Source organism: Cygnus olor, chromosome 2 (genome assembly GCF_009769625.2).
Source record: "Cygnus olor isolate bCygOlo1 chromosome 2, bCygOlo1.pri.v2, whole genome shotgun sequence".
NCBI classification, from domain to species: domain Eukaryota; kingdom Metazoa; phylum Chordata; class Aves; order Anseriformes; family Anatidae; genus Cygnus; species Cygnus olor.
The window spans coordinates 144,037,241-144,057,077 of record NC_049170.1 but is presented as its reverse complement, the minus strand read 5'-3'; the positions used below and the strand labels follow the sequence as shown (position 1 = coordinate 144,057,077).

The following is a 19,837-nucleotide window of genomic DNA, read 5'->3' as shown; positions in this document are numbered from 1 at the left end:
AATAATGAAGTCTGTGTGTAATTATTCCAAGCTTTCATTTAAGAAGATCTTATGTAATATAATGGTAAATAAAGCATAAGAAATGAAGAATAGTAGTTAATTACAATAATGTCATTAAAACTGGCTGCCAGGGAATCCTAATTTCCAAGGTATTTAAGGGATTAGTTAAATAGAGTGCACTGTGAAACCAGGTATTTCATCTTCTGTTGAACTAAATCTGCTTCCAATTTTTAGAAGCAAAATTTAATGAAGGAAACCTTAGAAACATGAAAAAAATAGTTTAAATTATGTAAACTTCGGGGTTTTCAGTCTTTTTTTTTATACTCCTTACTACAAAAAGAGAAAAAAAAAAAAGTATCTGAAATCAAGCTTGTATAGCCAAGCCATAATTTTAAATATGCCTACTTAGGTGCAACTGCTATGTTGATAAAAGGGGATGAATAAGCAAGGAAAATGTAACAGGTACTTGTGTATTATTGAGAATAGCACTTAAATGATAAAATATGTAAATTAATTGACAATTAGCAATAAAATCATATAGAAAATAGATGAAAATGCAGAATGAAGTATGTACTTTTGGGGGGCTTTAGAATACTGCACCTTAATTTTTTGTTTGTTTGTTTGTTTGCTTTGAATATATACATTTTTTTTCAGTAGAAGATTGAAAAGCATTATTATTCCCTTAAGAAAAGTTTATATAATCATACATTTTGGGATGAAGAGAAGAACAACTAGTATATATAATTGTTTCTGTTCTAAGTGTTGTCATCACAGCTGCATCTTTTTCATTGAAGGTTTTTCTGAGCAGACAAGATGACTAGAGTATTCTATTCTTGGAATGAATAAAATAAAACAAAATAAAATCCCCATTTTTTATTCACACAGATAAGCAAATATTTATTTTCCAAAGACTTCAAAGCACTGAAGTAGGATAGGATTATGTAGTATCAGTCAGTAACCAAGGTAAGTCAATTAATTAATAAGTGGAATTAAAGAAACTGATCCAGTCATCTGTGCTGGCTGTACTTGATAAACGTGTATTTCTTAATCTTGGGCAGCAGTCTGAAGGTCCTCACTCTTGTCTAAGACTTCAGTAACCCACTCAATTAGAAGAAGATTTATTAGGTGGAGAATGTTGGTGGTTAATTCTTAAAAGACTCATATTTCATTCTTTGCACCAAGTTGTATAATTTTTGCATTGACTGTCACAATGGGGACCTGATGAACGTTCTGTAGAATGGGAAAAACTGAAATTAAGAAACCTCATCAGTTTAAATGGAATTCAGTTTTCTTTTCCTTCTTGACTGGGCCACATATAGTAGTTAATAGTAGTTAATTAATTAAGTAGTTATTAATTAAGTAGTTGTAGTAGTTAATCAATCAACTCTAAGAATGGTAAACAAGATTCCAGCTTAAAATTCCAGCTTAAAATGGATAGCCTTTTCTTTTAAGATCTCATGTTTCTTGATATTTTACTCATAAACTGTATACAGTAAGTTTTTTTTTCCTTCTGATTTCATACTCTCTTGAAGAAACAGCATAATCCCTAACAAACTTTACTTATTTTTTTTAGATATTCATTGGAGCCTTTATATTACATATTCCTTTATTATAGCCTGAAGTACGGTTGAGTTTTAACATAATATAATTCATTATTTACAACTCTATCTAATACATAGCTATGTATTCCAACTTCTGCACATGTTCAGTTTTCTTGTTATGAATTAAGAGGATCACATTTCCTTCCCTATTGTATTGCACTTCATTTTATATTTTTATATTGCTTTGATAAAGAGTTACTGATTAATTTGGTATTTTAGAACAGTACTTATGTATTGTGCCAAGAAAAACATTGGTTTGGTTCGTGGGTGCATTTTATTAAAAGTTAGATATTAAGTTATATTTAGATAGAGTTACAGTTGAGAGTACATGTATGTAAACGAAGGTCAGAGAACATTACAGTGATATTTTAATTATCCCCAGTTCAAATATTAGTGGTCCAGTTAACATCTTTTTATTTCAGCATTGAGATAAAAGTATCAAATGAATACAGAAACAGCTGGCCTAAAGCAGAACAGATTTTCTCAATGAGAGTAAATGTGAAAATAACGTATTAAAAATTTATCCAAAGTGTCCATAATGCACTCAAATTGGACACCGTGGGAGGAAGGGAAGAGAAAAAACAAAGTAATTTTTTTTACTTAGTATGAAGAACTATATCAAACTGTGGCAGTTCATCCAAATGAAATTGAAGAAAACAGCAGAAGTATTTACTGGTGACATGGAAATCATTTAAAAAAGCAGTTTTAGAGCCTCACCAATCAGAAGCAAACCCTGAAAGGATAACCAAAGTACACGGAAGCAACAAAGTCAAGGAATCTAAGAAAAAATTAAAATATCTAATCCAGGAAAAATAAATCATGTTTAAATGAGGGAAGTAGAATAATGTATCAAGCATGGTTTTGAGAAACAACTTCTAAAGTGAACCTAATATAACCACTGAAGTACTTGTTAAAGCATGAAAAAAGCAGGAAACTTATTGAAGTATCTATACTTTATCAAGATCAATAGCAAAATTGTGTTCAAGGACAATGTCATTGCAGAAAGCTAAGTAAATTAGTTATGTTGTGCTATGTTATGTTATGTTACTGGGGAGACCAGAGAGGTCCTTCATTGGATCTGTACCTTTCAGTTTAAAGAACTGTGTCAGAATGGATGCAGTTATAGAAGATATCTTGAAGAAAATCAGTAAAATGAACCGTAGGAGGTTGCTAGGATTAAACAATATTTTCTGTGGAGCTCTGAAAGAGCCTAGGTATGAAGTGTTTGAAGTACAAATGTTGACCTTAATGTTAAGTTAGCCTGTCTACCAAAGCAGTGGAAGGTGGTGAATATGTCAAAAGTCTTCCTTGATGAAGGATTGGCTAATATCTATATTAGAAAATTGGTATAGATTATAATAAAGAACAGAACAAGGAGATTGCATGATTAAACATGATACTGAATACTTTCTTCAACTCAGCAATCTGAAATGGAGCTAATAAGACTTTCCGAGTCTGTACTGATGCCAATGAAGCACATGTGAAGGTCTTCCACACACAAAGTTGGGCAACCTTGCTTTATTTTCACCTTATGGCACTGCTAGGGATTGAGACCAATTAACTTAATGAATTCAAAGAGTATTAAAATCTTAGTAGAAAAATAGCTGCTATGTTCTCTCTTCTTCGGAGAGTAGATACTTGTTCTTTGTGTATCAGTTCACTCCTTGATTTAAAATATATGTATATTGAAGATAGTTCATCTTCTTCAGTTTAGTAGCTAAGAACTAAGCTCTCCTGAGTGGGAGTAAGTATATCACCGCCCCTGACCCCTTTGTTCACAGCAACTGCTTAGATGACTAGGCAGTTATGTATTAGAAACCTGGAATTAAGCAATATGAATCTGTGGCCTCATCTACAGAATAATCTTCAAAGGTGTTTCTTGTACTGTTTGAGAGACAGGTGCTTTCACATTTCTATCCTACGGTGAGATGAATCATCCTCTGGGGGAAATCTGTTTCTTTTCAACTTTACTGCTTTATACATACATATCTAAAAGGAGCAAAGTTTTGTTGTTATTGTTTTCGTGGATGATTTGTGTTCCATGATTTTTCTTTTTTTCTCAGATGTATTATTGAATTGTCATATTTAATTTGCTACTGTTTTCAGAATGACCCTGTTAGCCTTTAAGTAACTCAAGAATTTAAGTATTGAATTGAGAAGGTTGTTTTTACTTTTTGCATTTTAATTTATTTCTTCCCTATTAACTACAGAACTATATTTATTATGGTTACTATTGGTTTGAGTGAATAATGGCATTTTATTCTTTAGTCATCTTGCTACTTTGACTTTTGACAGTTTATTATCTGATAGTATTGTCTGATATTTATTGTCTAGATATGAATCCACTGGTAAATTTAGTTACCCATGAATCCAGTTGAAAAATGAAAGGGGAGATCATTTAAAGAAGACTTTTAAAAGTGCAGAATTCTATCTGTTTAAAATTAATTTAAAATCTGTGTTGCAAACATAAACAGAAGTGTTAGCAAAGAAAGCTGAGATGGAACAGATTACAGTGACTTTAGTTAATTTATCACTAGTTGTCAGATCTCAAATTTAGAATTAAATCCCGATAAAACTGTTAATGTAATTTCTTTTCAAACTGCCAATATGCACACGTACTCAATATATTGCACAGTAAATGCCTTTGAGACAGTTTATAGTCTTGCTTAACACTGTTGCTCTTGAAAACCTTAGGAGTTACAGGTTTTCATTCTAATATTGTGATAATATTCTCAGATAACTCAAGAAAAAGCTAATTATTTGTAGTTGTGATTCACTGCCAATGCTAGAAAATTCATTTAGGTAAAGGGACACCTTAGGGATTTGCAGTTTGGTAGCAAACAGAACACCAATCGTATTTGGATGCATAATGCGGTACTTAGAGGCAGATTATCCCCTCTTCCCTCCTCACCCTCTTCTACCCACCTTCGAAAATAATGAGAGTTTTATTTTCAAATAAAGTTTCAGGAAATTATATCATTTACCATCTGTCTAGTAATAAATAGATTGCTGGGTTTCTGCACTCATGAAATTAGTGAGTTTTAAAAAAACTCAGATAGTTTTAACTTTTGTCATCACAGTTTTGTTTGTTTGTTTGTTACTGCTTAATGAAAATATGTTTTTCATATGCTCTTGTCTACTAGGGTTATGTAACAAAAAATATTCTCAATGAGAACCCAGCTGAATTGTCAGTCAAACACCTTGGCTGTTCAAACCAGAAATGGCACTCTTCATAACATAATAGGAATGATTCGTCCTTAAACCAATAAGAGTCCAGAGGTGAATAAACAAATAATACAAAAGTTATATGGCCTCAAAAAAAAAAAAAAAATATATATATATATATATAATATATATATATATATATCTTATTGGAAGAGATGCTTATTTCATATAAAGAGATCTGTAGATCTCTACATGTCTTTCATTTATACTTTCTCAAGAGATGTTTCCAGTCTTGCTAATGTAGCTAAAAATGTGTTAACTTTGTTAATCTCTGACTTATTTTTATTTTTACACATCCATCATGTAATGTTTTTTTCCTCCGGCTTTGTCAATAAACTTGAAAGAAGAGGGTCTTTCCTCAGAAGACCCTGTTACCGACAATTTTATTTTCTCATATTTTTTATTCATTTTGTTGTTGATAGATAAATTGTTTTAAAGAGATTGTTTTCCTTCAGTTCTAAATATCATGTCAAAACACTGTTGCAGATAGTAGACTTGAAAAGCATTTTAAATTTTTTAACAGTTACTGTTTTTCAGCTGTTGGAAGCTATAGCTTTAGTGTACTCTTTCAGAAGAATTAAACAGTTGTCAGGCACAAGGTAACTGCAAAGACCTATTCCACCTCCATTTGTTATGAGCAGAAGCAGTTTCACTGCAAGGGCATTAGCACAAAATATTAGACTTTTTTTTTTTTTTTCTCCTGTTAGAAGGCTCCATTTTCAAAGTTTGCTATGTTAACTCGATTGTGAAGTAACAATAAAATATCACTTAAAGAATACAATTCAAAAAAAAAAAACTTAAAAGTTTTTATTTTTTTTTAAACTTTTAAGCTTAAAAAAAAAAAAGTTTAAGAGACAATAACATTTCAGTTAAATGAAGGAAACACCTCATTATTCATTATTCCTGAAGTGAGCTAGACTCCCGGAATTCTCTCTCATGGAGTTCCTATCATCAACTGAAGCTAGAGATCTCTGGTGTACTGGGAAACATTAATGAATTTATGTGGAAGCTCCTCACCACCCTCCAGCTTTCATGAGCCAGACAGAGTCTGTGTCTCATCTCTTGTTCCAGAGGCAAGGAACATAAAGGCAATGTAATCACTTAATGAGGCCTTCATGAGCCACATATACTTCCTCCAAAAGTAAGAAAGAAAAAAATAATAAAATAGTGCATTAAACATCACTTAAAAGTCTAGAAGACCATACCACACATGACATTAATTTATACCACTGCTACACGGTGATTTTTTTTTTCTTACAAAAAGCTATTTGGTGCTTTTTAATAGGAGAAAAAAAAAAAAAAAAGAATTTAAATTCATAATTATCTGCAATTAAGGTATTTTAGATTTTTAGACTCAGGATTTGGTAGTGCATCTGTTAAACAGTGATTGTCAAGATCCCAAATTTCAGCCTAATTTTGACCAGGTTAATTTTTAGTTTAACTGCTAAATTATTCATGGCTGAAGCATATATTTATTTAATATCTGATTATCCTTAACTACTAGACATTTTGACATCTACATGTCACAGACTTTGGTAATAAATAATTCCTGATTTGTAGCTCTAGCCTGACATTTAGAAATGGAAACACTGTATGGGAAAGGATTTTGATTTATAAAAAGTGGCACTCTCACTTTTCAAGTTTTCTTATTTTTCTCTCTAGTTCTTTGACAGTTTAAATAGGAGCACAAGATTTTTCTCATATGTTTCTGCACTCCACTGACCATATAAAATAGGCATTGATTAACTCAGCCAGGACAGAAAGAGTGACATTTTTAATTTTTAGCTAATTACAGTTTTTCAGGGAAAAAAAAAAAAAAGGACAAAGAAATGAAGAAGCTGAAAATTTGCTAATAGGTAGTATTTTGTCTATTTGGATAACAGAGTATTATGAAGGAACCATCAGCTGTGATCACATTCTTAAGAGGAAAATTTTAGGATATGACCCTTCTGCTACATCTCAGTTCACATCAGAAAATTCATTTCAGACTTTCCATACACTTGGCAACAACAAGTAACTTCAGTAATCTAATTTTAAGGAACAAGTCATTTCATTATTTAAGAAAACTCTTTAGAAATTCTTTCAATTGAGTGTGCCAAAATTTGTAAGTAAAAAAATAATATAGTTAAATTTAATAGTCACTAATCATTTAATTGAGAACATATATTGTATCTAAATTTAGGCTAGAACAATTTTCCATTATATTTCATATCTCATATTCAGCTATGTAAAATCTGCTTCTCATACCTTTGGAAAAACATTTATTATTCATTTAAAGACTTCAAGGAGTGGAAGCTGAAGCACATTCAGATGCAAAGTTATTTGAATGTGTTTTTTTTTATTGTTGAGGTTGGTTTGAAAAGTAATCGTTGATGAATTGTTAAATAAAACAGTATAGGAATAATTCAATTATGTGATTAATTGAATTTTATATATTTATATACACTTTTTAAAATAATAAAAAAACACAAGCTGAAAGTTAGGTTTTGTTTTGTTTTGTTTTGTTTTTTTAGGAGGTACTTTCGGTCCTTCTTGAAATGTATTAAATTTTCTTTCTCCTTACTAAGCTACACAGGTTCTGAGTTCCTTGATTCTTTCCTTATAAGCCATGTTTTCTTGACTATATATGTTTCAGCACTCTTCCAAATTGTTTATCATTCAGATTCATGAAAGTTTTTGAATTTTGAAAATATTGCCTTTTGCGGGTTTTCCCATTTTGCTCTTACTTATCCATGAATCTTTTTGCATGACGAGTTTTATCTTTCAACATGAAATACTAGCCTTCCTCTTCTAGAGAAAATAAAATAAAACAACCCATCAAACTATAACAGGAAAGTCTGTGGTTTTAACATTGCCAGCACCGAAGAAATATATCCTTTTCTCATGCTACAATTAATTAATCAGGAGTGATATATCTACATAACCAATAGTAAAAAGGTGAAGTACGCTCTCTTCTCTGCTTGGATATACTTAATCCATTATGACACATATTTATATCTTTTATTCTTCCAGGAATCACCAAAAAAATCAATAACTTCCCCAAAGTAGTTATGAGAATATCTAAGCTTAATTGGTTTTATTAAAACTGTTGGCAATTATTCCATCTCCTGTTGTTGGTGGTAGAAGAGAACAATTTGTTTCCTTGATCTTAATCTCCACCACATCTTGGAAAAGTGATCAGTCTGCCCATGATCTAATTATTTTCTTTTGGAGACTAAACGTCCAATTCTTTAGACCACAACAGATCTAACAGATTTATTTTTTTTTTTTAATGCCAAAACAAGACAAGATGTTCCTATTTATTTTTTTCTGCAATATGCAGACACCTGCTTTTGGTTTGCCATTTGTACATTTGCTAATATTCCTCTTCACATTCAATACTCAGAATTTCTCTGTATTTAATTTATGTTTATTTTCAACTTTTATAATCTCTCCAATTTATTTTACTCAGTCAGTCTGTGCTTTTGTAAGTTTCTGAGTTCCTGAGGGCATTTCACCATGTCCTGCTTGTCTCTGTTTTAAATAATAATTTTAAATACTATTAACATATATTGGCCTGAAATACTTTCTCATATTTTAAATCAATTTTAATTGCCATAATTAAATTGCGTTATGAAAATTAAAAGAGATGACAACATGGAATGTTTCCATTTTCTTTCTGCTATCATTTTCTTTGGTACTGCTTCCTGCTATGTAATGCTACTCTCTCTGTCTCTTTCTTGTTTTTCTTCTCTCTCTGTATTTTTGGTGCTTGTTGGTGTGTTATTTGTTGTTGTTGTTTGTTTGTTTGTTTTAATTATTCCTAATGTATTTCTGTATTTCCAAACAGTGGTTAAAATACATATTGCTATGTCAAATTGTCTTCTCCACATTGATTGTATTGTCAAAACAATTTCATATGCTTCAGCACATTCACATTCACATTTGCAGAATTGCAGAATGATCTCCACAAATAAGGTATCTATAATTTGGAAGTTCAGAAGAATTTTGCCTACCCTTTTTATCTGTTAAGATTTCCTTTGCATGATTTTTATTTATTTTATTGTGGTGTTGTATTGGTAGTTATACTTATTTTCTTGTTATCTGTATATTAGTCTTAACCATTACAACTGAAATCATTAGAACTAATCTTTTGGGTTAAAAAGGGTAAACAGAACGTCATTTTACTGTAACTGACTAGAAAAAGAATAATTAACTATTTAATGTATTCAGTTATTTAAAAAGTACATCATGTCACCAATGAAGTATTTTACTTAAGCTAATCATTTAGGCCAACTAAATATTAGGTATCCTAGTCTAGGTTTTGAAGCAGTGACCCTCTAGATAAAAACTCAGTATCCTATTATCAGTTCTTCAAGTTACATTTTTCTTTCTTTTTTGCAGAGCTTATGCACTGTTATTCTCCATTTTTTATCATACTTGTAGCTGTGTAATCAAGTTTATCTGCAAGACATAAAGCCATATCGCACCATTCAGTTTTAAGTGGTATTCCCTGTTGATTCCACTGAGGAATGCAGCTTAAAAATGAATGGTGCAGTATGACACTTAAATCTGAAAATAAAATTAAATTGTCTCAGATCCTATCTGCAGGAGCTAGCAACTAGGTAATCTGAAAGCAGTAGTAGGAATTAAAAGCTTCCAGCAGCAGAAAAAATATTTCGTAGAAAACACGTGAACTTCTCCAAAAGATTAAGACATCTGTGCTTTATTCTCATACTTAGGCCATTCTTCACTGTTCTTTTACTGAAGTTTTTCTTTGTGAGTTCTTTCTTTTGTTTAAACTGTGAAGGCATGATAGAAAACATGAGCAGTAAGCACACGGCAGGGGCTTTTAACCCTGTAATGTGTTCGTGGAGCTGTAGAAAATTGTTTTTCATAGCAGTAGTTAGGCATAGACTGCAGGGATTTGTGTTTCTGCTGTTATTTCGGCTCTCTGCTGTGATCATCTAAATTCCTTTTCCAACTAGTGTGTGCTGAAATGTAAGGAAAGGTGTCACTGCTGATGGTAATGCATTTTATATTGTACTATTTACTAATGCATTGCCACAAAAAGGTAGAATTTAGTTCTTTGACATACAAAGGGAACTGAATACTAATGATCAAGATGGGCAATCTTCTAGATAAAAATACTTATCAATTTAAGATAGGGTGTGGGTGATACTTCACTGTTGTTATGATAGGATGTTTTCAAGGGCTGCAGGGAGTGCTATTTTATATGAAACATAACATTACAGTAAATTCAGCACACGTACAAAAGGACTTTTTGCCATTAATTCTTAATAATGTTTAAAGAAAATAGTGAGAAATGCATCAACACACTCTTATCACATTCTTATCACAATCAACTGCTTTTCTCTCTCATTAGTGTTCCATTGATGATCCTGGAAAGCACAACAAGGACAGCATACTGAGTATTATGGCATAAGTTAAACTTGGTGGGAAGAGTCTGGTGACTGGTGTTTTTATGATGGATGATTACAGGCTCTTCAGAAGGTATAGACAGGGCAGGCGAGACTGGGGGGTGGTGCTGTAGGTAACAGAGAGTCTGGACTGTATGGAGCTTGCAGGTGGCAATGACACAGTTGAGAGGCTCTGGGTAAAGTTTAGGGGAAAAGCAGGTAAAACAGATGCTATCGTGGGAATAGGCCACTCAATCAGGATGATGACACCAATGATTTATTCTTTAAGGAACTAAGGGATATCTCTAGATCAGCTGCCCTTGTCCTTATGGGTGACTTCAACTGGGAATACCATACAGCTAATGCAAACAGGTCCAGGAAATTCTTAAAGCACAATGGTGATAACTTCTTGGTAAAGGTACTAAGGAAGCTGACAAGGAAATTAAGCTGAAATTAATAAAATTGTGGAAAACTTGCAATAATTTTGATTTTTATGCCTTTGAAAAATAATGTATTTAAAATTTATTTATGGAAAAAAATGCATGCTTATTTAAAAGAAGATTTTTTGTTTGTTTCTTTAAATTCTGATACTTTTGATTTCAATGGCATTGACTTCAGTGGGATCATAATTTTACCCCAAATTTGCACATTGTTTTATATCTGCTAATGAATGAAGTATAATAATGATATGAGTGCTGGAGTAGGGCAGTATTATTAGTATTTGTTGCAGTACCTTCTTTATTCAACTGATAGACAGTAGAGAAGGAAGTGGTGTAAGGGGAAGTAATTAGCTTTTTGGCAATCTTATTTCTCTAGCTTTAGTCTTTGTTGCTTATATTCTTCCATAATCTCTTCTGTTTCATCCAAAATCTGGAACAGAAAATTTTGGATATTTACAAGCTAATAAGCAGGTCGTTTTTCATAAAAAAAAATATATTTGCCAGATTCAGCTCATGAAAAATTTCTATTTTGTGTTTTTCAAATAACTCAAGGTAAATAGTTCCTTGGATGTGAAGCTCAGCGAAGGCTGTATTGCCTCTTGGCAAAAAGTACCAATAATTCTGTTTGCTAAGCATGTTTTCATGAGGAAGCATGAATTTCTGATATTTCGTATGTGTGGATTGAGTGAAGACACTGAGATTATTATTTTTTAGCCATAAAAAAACAATATTACATGAAAGTTTTATAGTGTTAGTGCTTACTCTGTAACTCAGAGTAGGTGTCTTGCATATTAGTGCAAATTACAGAAACCCATGCTAACCATGACAGAGCCTTAAAATTCATAGAATCGTAGAATCATTAAGGTTGGAAAAGACCTCCAAGATCATCTGGTCCAAGCATCCCCTTACTACCAATATCACTCACTAAACCATGTTCCTTAGCACCAAGTCAAACCTTTAAATTATAGCAATTAAAGATTTGTTCTTTCCACAGTATACTCTACTGTATATATTTTGTGTGAATTAGCTAAAAGTAGTCCTAAAATACATAATTCATAGCTACACTAATCCATAGCTTGTGTTTAGTATGACAAGTAAAGAGATAAAATCTTCTGAAATAATAGTAAAAAAATGTCTTTTTCTTCAATATAATTCATAAGGTTATATTTTGAGAGCATACCACAAAAAAATAGATTTCTGTATGTTTAACATAGGAAACATTGAGTAGCACTTATTTTAGGATCTCACTTAAGTCTTAATGGAAGAAATTTATGTATTTAAATGCATACGTTACCATTAAACTCAAAAAATGTTTTATAGTCTGAAATGGTTAGGAGAAATATTCTGAATAAATGTCTTTATTCCTTACAATAGATTCAATTACTAAATTACAAAGTGTATATTAGAAGCAAGTCATATCCATAGGAAAACCCTGACACTTACTACTATTTCACATAAACGCACCTGAACATCTGATGAAGAAAGAGAAGAAAAAGCCCTGTTTCTTGCTTGACAGTTTTGACTAAAGCCAAATGCTAACTTCTGTCGGTCTTAGAAAAATACATTGTTGTAGTAAATTGTATTGTTATTTTTCTCCCATTTTATCAATTACTATAGCTATTAGTGGCAGAATAAACATGATATTTGTATGATAAATAAAATTGTTTGCTCATAACCATATATATATCATTTTATAAATAAATGAGATATAAATAATTGGTACATCATGTTCAGTCAAGGAATTCTGACGTTCTTATTTGTGTAGTTCTATACATTACTTTGAATTACGAGCCTATTGGCAGGAGTAAACATTTACTAGTGTGCTGATGGGATGCATAATCTATGCCTTTATCAGAATATAAAGCATTGTACAAATGAATAATAGTTTTGTATGCTATGAATAATAGTACACTGTGTCTAAAGCACATCATTATTTTATTAAGACGGTTGATAAATCTTAAAGAGAAACAATAACTGATCTGGCAAACAGCAGACTGTCATCAGTTCTCTTTTGATATATGAGAAAGTCGAGCATACTCAGTACTTCAAATGATACATAATTTTATCTAGTGTAGAAGAGGAATACATTTTACTGTTATACCATATACCAACATACAGCACATCACTTTAGCTGTTAGGTTTTTTTTTTTTTTTTTTTTCTGATTTTATATTATATCAAAAACTGCTTATCTTCAATTTCTAGCACCCTGTGGAAGCCGGTCAACAGGCTCTGAAGGCACTGTATTATCACCGAACTACCCTAAGAATTACAGTGTGGGTCACAACTGTGTTTACTCTATCACTGTTCCTAAGGAATTCGGTAAGTAGATATGGTCTCATTCAGATCTTTTTACCACTTGGATGTTTTCAACACTTACGGATGAATTTTGTGATTGCTTTAATATTAAACATACTAATGTGAAAAAGTTATTTTAAAATGATATTTCTGTTTATACTTTTTGTCTAACATTTTTATAGTGCACTGTTTTCTCATAATAGTTGCATTTATCCTTATCTTTTGAAATAATTGCCATTCATTTATTTTTATCTCACTTTGACAACCAAACTGTAATTTAGAATATTGCTTTGATTATAGCCAAATGCATTAATGTTGTTTTTTCACCCAAGACCATGTGCCAAAGGTCTAGATAGTCATGTAGCTCCAGTAAGTCCAAATAAGCAGGGGAAGGACCATTTATCTGAAATGGATGATAATATTGCTTTCATAATCTTGGCTTCTCTGAATCATGAGGCAATGTCAGTCTTTCCTTTCCTGAAGAACAAAATTCAAGCAGCATGCCTCTGTCTGTTTTTTTTGTATATTTCCAGATCCTCAATCAAAACTTCACTCCTAACCCTAACATTTTTTATTTCTGGTGATAGTATGAATATTTTAAAGACAACTTCAAAAAGACCAGCCTTTTAAATCACTGTTTTATCTGTCCTTATGAATGATTTTATCTCACTTTATTGTTCAGTAGTGCCTTTGATGACTACTGAGAGCTTGTTGTTCACTTAGACTCCTTGGTAAGCAGTGTGCCACGTACTGAATATCATTTATTCCTTAAATATCTGTACTTCAGATTTATGCTTGATTATGTAGGACTTAATTTTAATCCACTGCTTCTATTGCTGTTCACTAAATAACAGGTGCCTGCAGATGGGAATGGGCATTTATTAATCTTCCTTCATGTTATTAATCTTCCTTCATAATAAAATAAAAGAAGCATACACTTTTGACCTAGCTAATCTGATTTAGATAAACTAGAGAGATTATATCTTGCCATTTCTATCAGTCTAATACTTCTTAGTTAGTTAATGCCACAGATGAGGATACTCAAAGAGCTACAATTTCAGTAATAAAGGATTCATTTGAAATGTTGTTGCTCTGTACTTTGTATCTTTGACATTCTGGATGGAAATGTAATTTTGTAACTTCCGCAATCAGAGGATAAAAAACTTGAAGACAGAATTCCCAAAATAAGTTATGGAAATGGGGGGAAGGAAACCACACACATTACTTAGTATAGAACTTTCTACATAGTTACTTGGAATAATTTGACAAATGCTATTTTCTTCCCACAGTAAGCATGTTAGGAACAGTATTAAGAAATTCTTCTTGAGCTGTTCACAGTGCTGATATAAAAAAAATGCTATTATGAAATTGAGAAATCACAATTTAGATAACTAACCCTGTTATAAAGGAATCAGTGAGTTATTGGGACTATGATATGATAGCTCTTTTGCTGTCCTGTCTCAGGATGGAACTTTTCTTTTTCCTGTGCTTAAAGAGCATACTGTGACAAAAACACCAAACATGTGTAAAATATATCATGAGAATTTTTAACCTGCTTTTGTGAAGACAGAAAATATAAATACTTGTGTGTTTAAAGGGAAAGGTAATAAATATACCTGGCAGCAGACATTCAAAAATGAGGGTGATATCATACATTGAATAGGCCAAAAGAAGTGTTTCAATTTTAGCTGCTTTTCTTCCATGATACTCCTACATTAATAGGGAGCAGAACTCCTTTCAACCAAAAGCTCAACTTTTAAAATGTGAGTCTTTGGTTGAACTATATAGTGCTCTGTGTTCTTTTTTTCTTTTTCTTTTTTATATATTGTTCCTTTATTTTTTTTCCTAGTAACAACCATTACAAACAATTCTAATAGACACATCACACCTAAGAATATGACTTTATTTAACACAAAAATTTTGACCACCATTTAATCTTAACACATTTTCCAAACTCAAGATAATTACTTGTCTCAGACTGAAATTTTAAAGAATTGAGTGTAATGAATATGCTTGATCTAATGGCTTTTATCTTTATCTCATTGCAAATTATTCAAATATAGTTGCAGAGAAGGACATCCATACATTTTTAATGCTGAGCTCCTTAGGATCAGTTTTAGGAATTGTATTACCCATAATTCTATTATTTTGGGTTCTGATAGAGAACATTGCATTAACAAAATAGTTTGCATTAAATTATATTGCTTTGATATATATGGTGTAGGGATCACTCACTGACAGGATGGTCCCCAAGAAATGCTATGTGGATGTTTTGTGAATGAAGCCTTTAGATTTCATCTTGAATCCATTTGTGCTTTATGACATGTAGATTTGTCATTAATGATGGCACAGCAGCTATTAATTGAAAGAAACTTTTGTGAGAATGAATGGGTATTCCAGCAAAACTGCTGACATAAAATAATTTTCAGTAATTTACATAAAGAAACTAGCAAAAACTAATCTTCCATAATCTTCCCTATCATTCTGGCTTTCAATGTGAAATACAGAATTCAAATATTTGCTTAATGGAACTTCTCCAGGAACTATTTTTGCATCCAATACACTCTGTGATATCTTAGAATAGATAACAATTCAAAAATCATTAGACAAGGTCAATATAGGAAAACACACAAACAATGGAACTATATATTAAATATGCAGGAGGAAACTCATTGGCCTGGATTAGTTTTTGATGGAGTGAAAGGAAAAGCTATTTCATGTACAGCTTTTCGAGTTCTCATGCCCAAAATTCTGTGGAAAAGTCATTGCAGTGTGGACTTTTTTTTCACTGTTTCATTATTCTGTCATGCAAAATCATAGTTGCAATATTTCATACTGTGACAGTTTAAGCTAGAAGATAAATTATTCACAAAAACACACAGTATGCCACAGGCAGTCTTTTGTAAACATGGAAGACTCATCTTCTTTGATGCCCTCCCACTGATACTTTAAAATAGTGTAATGATTGTTAATTGTTCAACACTGAAATCCAGCACTGGTTACAATTAAAATGCAGTTATTTAAGATTTTATTTTGTTTTCCTGATGCACATGAACTACTGTGTATGCTCTTCTCTGCATAACAGTGTGGTCTATACTCCTGTTTTAAAATTAATATTACTAACAGTAAAATAAATTTTATACCATCTTGCCTCAGGAAATGGATTTCCTTTCTGCTAGAGTAAAAAGATAAATTGAACATAAACAGTAAGGTATAGAAATGTGGTTTAGAAGTCATGCTATCAGAAAATTAAGTAACTGCTCTTGGTAACCAAGATAACCAAGATAAACAAGGTAACCAAGAGGTGGTAACCACTGAAAAATTTGAAATTTATGTCACAGCTTTTTTTTTTTTTTTTTTCTTTCCCTAAAAAGAAGCTTAAAAACCTGCATATGATTGGGAAATTTTCTAGTTTCTATGGAGACTATATTTGCTTTACACTTCCAGCAAGATCTAATATTAAAGGAATGGCAAGCACTGTATTGACAAACACAACATCATTTCGGGACTACATTTTTTAGAATTTTGGCAGTGAAGGTAGACCTAGTTTACTGCCTTAGTGTAAACAGGGAATTTAAAATCAGCTATTCTCTTCAGATCCTGAATAACAGTATAAAGCCATATATGCTTGCTTGTGTTCACAGACATCTTTTCCTTGTGTCTTTTCTGGATTTTTTGTGCTATGAGACATCAATAAATTATTGTTAATAAGCAATTGAGAGAAAGAAAACAAACAAACAAACATAACCATATTTATTTATTTATTTATTTATTGTTTTATGAAAAGATCCTTGAAAGAGTAATTTTTTTTTCTTTCTTTTTTTTTTTCTTTTTAAATTCTGGAAAGTACATTTACATTCTGCGAGTAAAAACACACGAAGAGCAAATAATGCTGTCAACATGTGATTTCCAGTAGACAGTTCACTGTATCTAGAATCATCAAACAACTTAAAAGCCATGTTACACTAGAGTTATTTCAGTACTCATTGGATTTTGAACTCAGTTTACATTTGCAAAGAAAAAAAGATAGTCAAGGGCAGATCATAAGTAACAGCATGTCTCAAGTGACAACCCCACATCAAGAGGGAATAAGAAGCAAATGGTATTTATGAAAATACTTAGCTGAGTAAAGATTTGCTTTTAATAACTTGAATCCATCATCACTGCTGTGTGCATCTTACTTTCATTTTAGAAACGTTACAGACATGTATAGAATGACATTTTTAAAATGTGGAGGATTTAACTCTCCGTCTTAAATTAAAATGGATGGAAATGTCTAGCTTTAATATTTTCCACCAAGCAATACTCTGCTGAATGGTAGTTACAGATCATAGAAGGCAATATGAAAAATAAAAATAAAAAAATAAAAAAAGCTGCCATAGGTATGAAATTTATTCTATGAACCTTACTCTATTTTTACCCTCTTTTCATACAAGTAACCACTTCAAAGTCAGTAGGACTTTTGGTAGGAATGCATTGTCCAAACAATGGTCACTTGTCAGTAAAATGAAGTAAAACCACTAAGACTGCTCCAAATGCTTATATACCCAACTCCATAAAGTCTCAAGATGCTAATTCCAGGACAAAGGAAAGATTATTTACTGATTGACTAAAATCAAAAATGACAGACAGCTTGAGCCCCCCCTCCCTTTTTTTTCCCTTAGCATTCTTTCAACTCTATCACCCTATTGCCTTTTTTTTTTTTTTTAACACCATTCTGTTTCTGTGAGACTTTCAAAGGATCTTGTACTAGTATCCATAAATGTAATGTTTAGTATATTCTTAAAACTGAGCTTCAAGAGCTCAGCATTAAAATGTGTGGAAGTCCTTTTCTGTAATTTTCTACGGACAATTAACTGATCTTCATTCATAAGTGGTAGTGTCATCTGTGACAGAATTTAGGAGTCCTGGCCAGAACTAAGACATCATCATCCAAAAGGTATCAGGGAGACACAGAAGAGTTTTTTTTCTTTCCAAAGATAATAAACCTAATTAAAGTAATATGCAATCAGACATGCAATTGGTAAAGTGTTTTTTTGTTTGTTGATTGGTTAGTTTTTCTATGATGTAGTATCAACATGGACACATATTATACCAGAAAGGAAACATTTGCAGCACTAGTGTAAATGCTGCATTAAGTTGATTTAGCTTGTTGCCAGAAAATTTTATTTGAAAATTCTCTGAGTAGACTGACCTGTGGCTGGTACTTGACTTTTCATGTGATTGTTTTGTCAAGTTAACTTTGAGAGATAGTGAAGAATGCTGAAGGGGGCAATACTGAATGGCATCAGGTTGCCTAGAGCCAGAAAAATATGTAAATTTTGTGCATTTACTAGAAGCATATAGTACACCCTTCTCTCCCCCAAGTGGAAATTCAATATTTGTATTGTGTGTTCAGTACACATTTAATGACTGAATATACATTTATTGTACAGTATTTTGAATAAAAATACAGAATAAACTACCTGTTTGAAACACACAAAATATTTTTAAGGCTTGGTTAACTTTTTACTTAAAATTATTATGTAGCTATATAATAAATACTATGAAAATGCATAGGATGTAGCTGATTATACTCTGTATGTGAAAAATATTTTCACAATTTGATATAAAATTAATTGTAATGCAAGAATCTATATTAGGAAATTATTTTCCTATTGATGTAAAAAAATATATATTTGAAGATTTGGCATGTTTTAATGTGAAAGTGTCAAAGGTATATAATTTTTCATTTTATCTCAAACACAGAGCTAAAATATTATTTTTTATTTTCAGTCTATATGAATAAGTTAATAAAAATATATTGTATGAAGACACCTGGTAGGTAGTGAATATATATTTTTGTCACACTTTTAATATTTTCACACAAATTAGTATGTTACCTGCTCTCTTTAAAATAGCTTAATGTTGCAGTCTACAATTTTGGAATAACAAAGATGAGTGTAAGTTATATAACTCTTAACTTCTGTTTTGCTTTTCTAATTCAAAGCCAAATCTGTGTCATTTAGATGCTGACTATATAATTTAAGGAGGTGCTAGAAGATCATTTCACATCACTTTCCACTTATCTATGAGTCTCCTAGGTTTATTAGAGCAGGGACTGTTAGGTTTTATATACGGAAACACACAGCTGGGGAGTATTTCATTCATTGGTTCAATGCTTAACATGTTTGCCAAGTGAGCAGATGCCAGTAAGGCAGTCATCATAGGGTGACTTTTAAAGGAGATCAAACAAGTCAGCGTGTTTTTGAAGTAAAATTTGAAGAGCTATTCTATTTTAGTTGCTTAATATGATTTGAAATAATTTTTTTCCAAAACTGCTTTTAGATTTTTTTTTCAATAAAAATGATTAATTTTGGCTCAAACCTTAATGGTGTTTTTAATATAATAATATCCAATTTAAAACAGACCACTAACGTTTAAGTTATTGAGTTTGATTATAAAGATATGTCAACAGTATAGCTGCCTCACTAATAGCCTGTAACAAAGTGCAATGATGATAAGACCACATCTGTGGTATTCAAAGAAATTAATTTCTTCAAAATAAGTAAACTAATGTGAGTATAATGCCAATGAATTGATAAAAGATTTCTAGAAAAAACTGTGGGGGGGGAGGGAGGCAGTGTGACTCCAGCTGCTCCAAATATTTAATTATTAAAACTTGTTCACAGCCTTGTAAAAGGTTGTTATTAAAACAGCTGACATTCATCTGGGTTCCTGACTCCAAATGACAGAAGACAGACTACATTACATTTGTCACTTATATGCTTTCTGATGCGTGTTGCTGCCCTGAAGGGGAGACTGAGTTGTGGCTGATATTCTATACAGTTCTGATTTTTGTTAAGTTCACTTCTCAGGTCAGGAATGAAGTACTTT

At 31.7% G+C, this 19,837-nt stretch overlaps 1 protein-coding gene across 6 annotated transcripts in view; it reads left to right on the top strand.

Annotated features, from left to right (window-relative positions):
* CSMD3 (CUB and Sushi multiple domains 3) overlaps window positions 1–19,837 on the top strand; it is a 710,416-nt gene that overhangs the window by 531,020 nt on the left and 159,559 nt on the right. For all 6 annotated transcript variants that reach the window (XM_040546910.1, XM_040546915.1, XM_040546914.1 and 3 more), the window contains one exon: window positions 12,869–12,985. In XM_040546910.1, coding sequence (XP_040402844.1) covers window positions 12,869–12,985 — 117 coding nt within the window. The remainder of the gene's footprint in view (window positions 1–12,868; window positions 12,986–19,837) is intronic.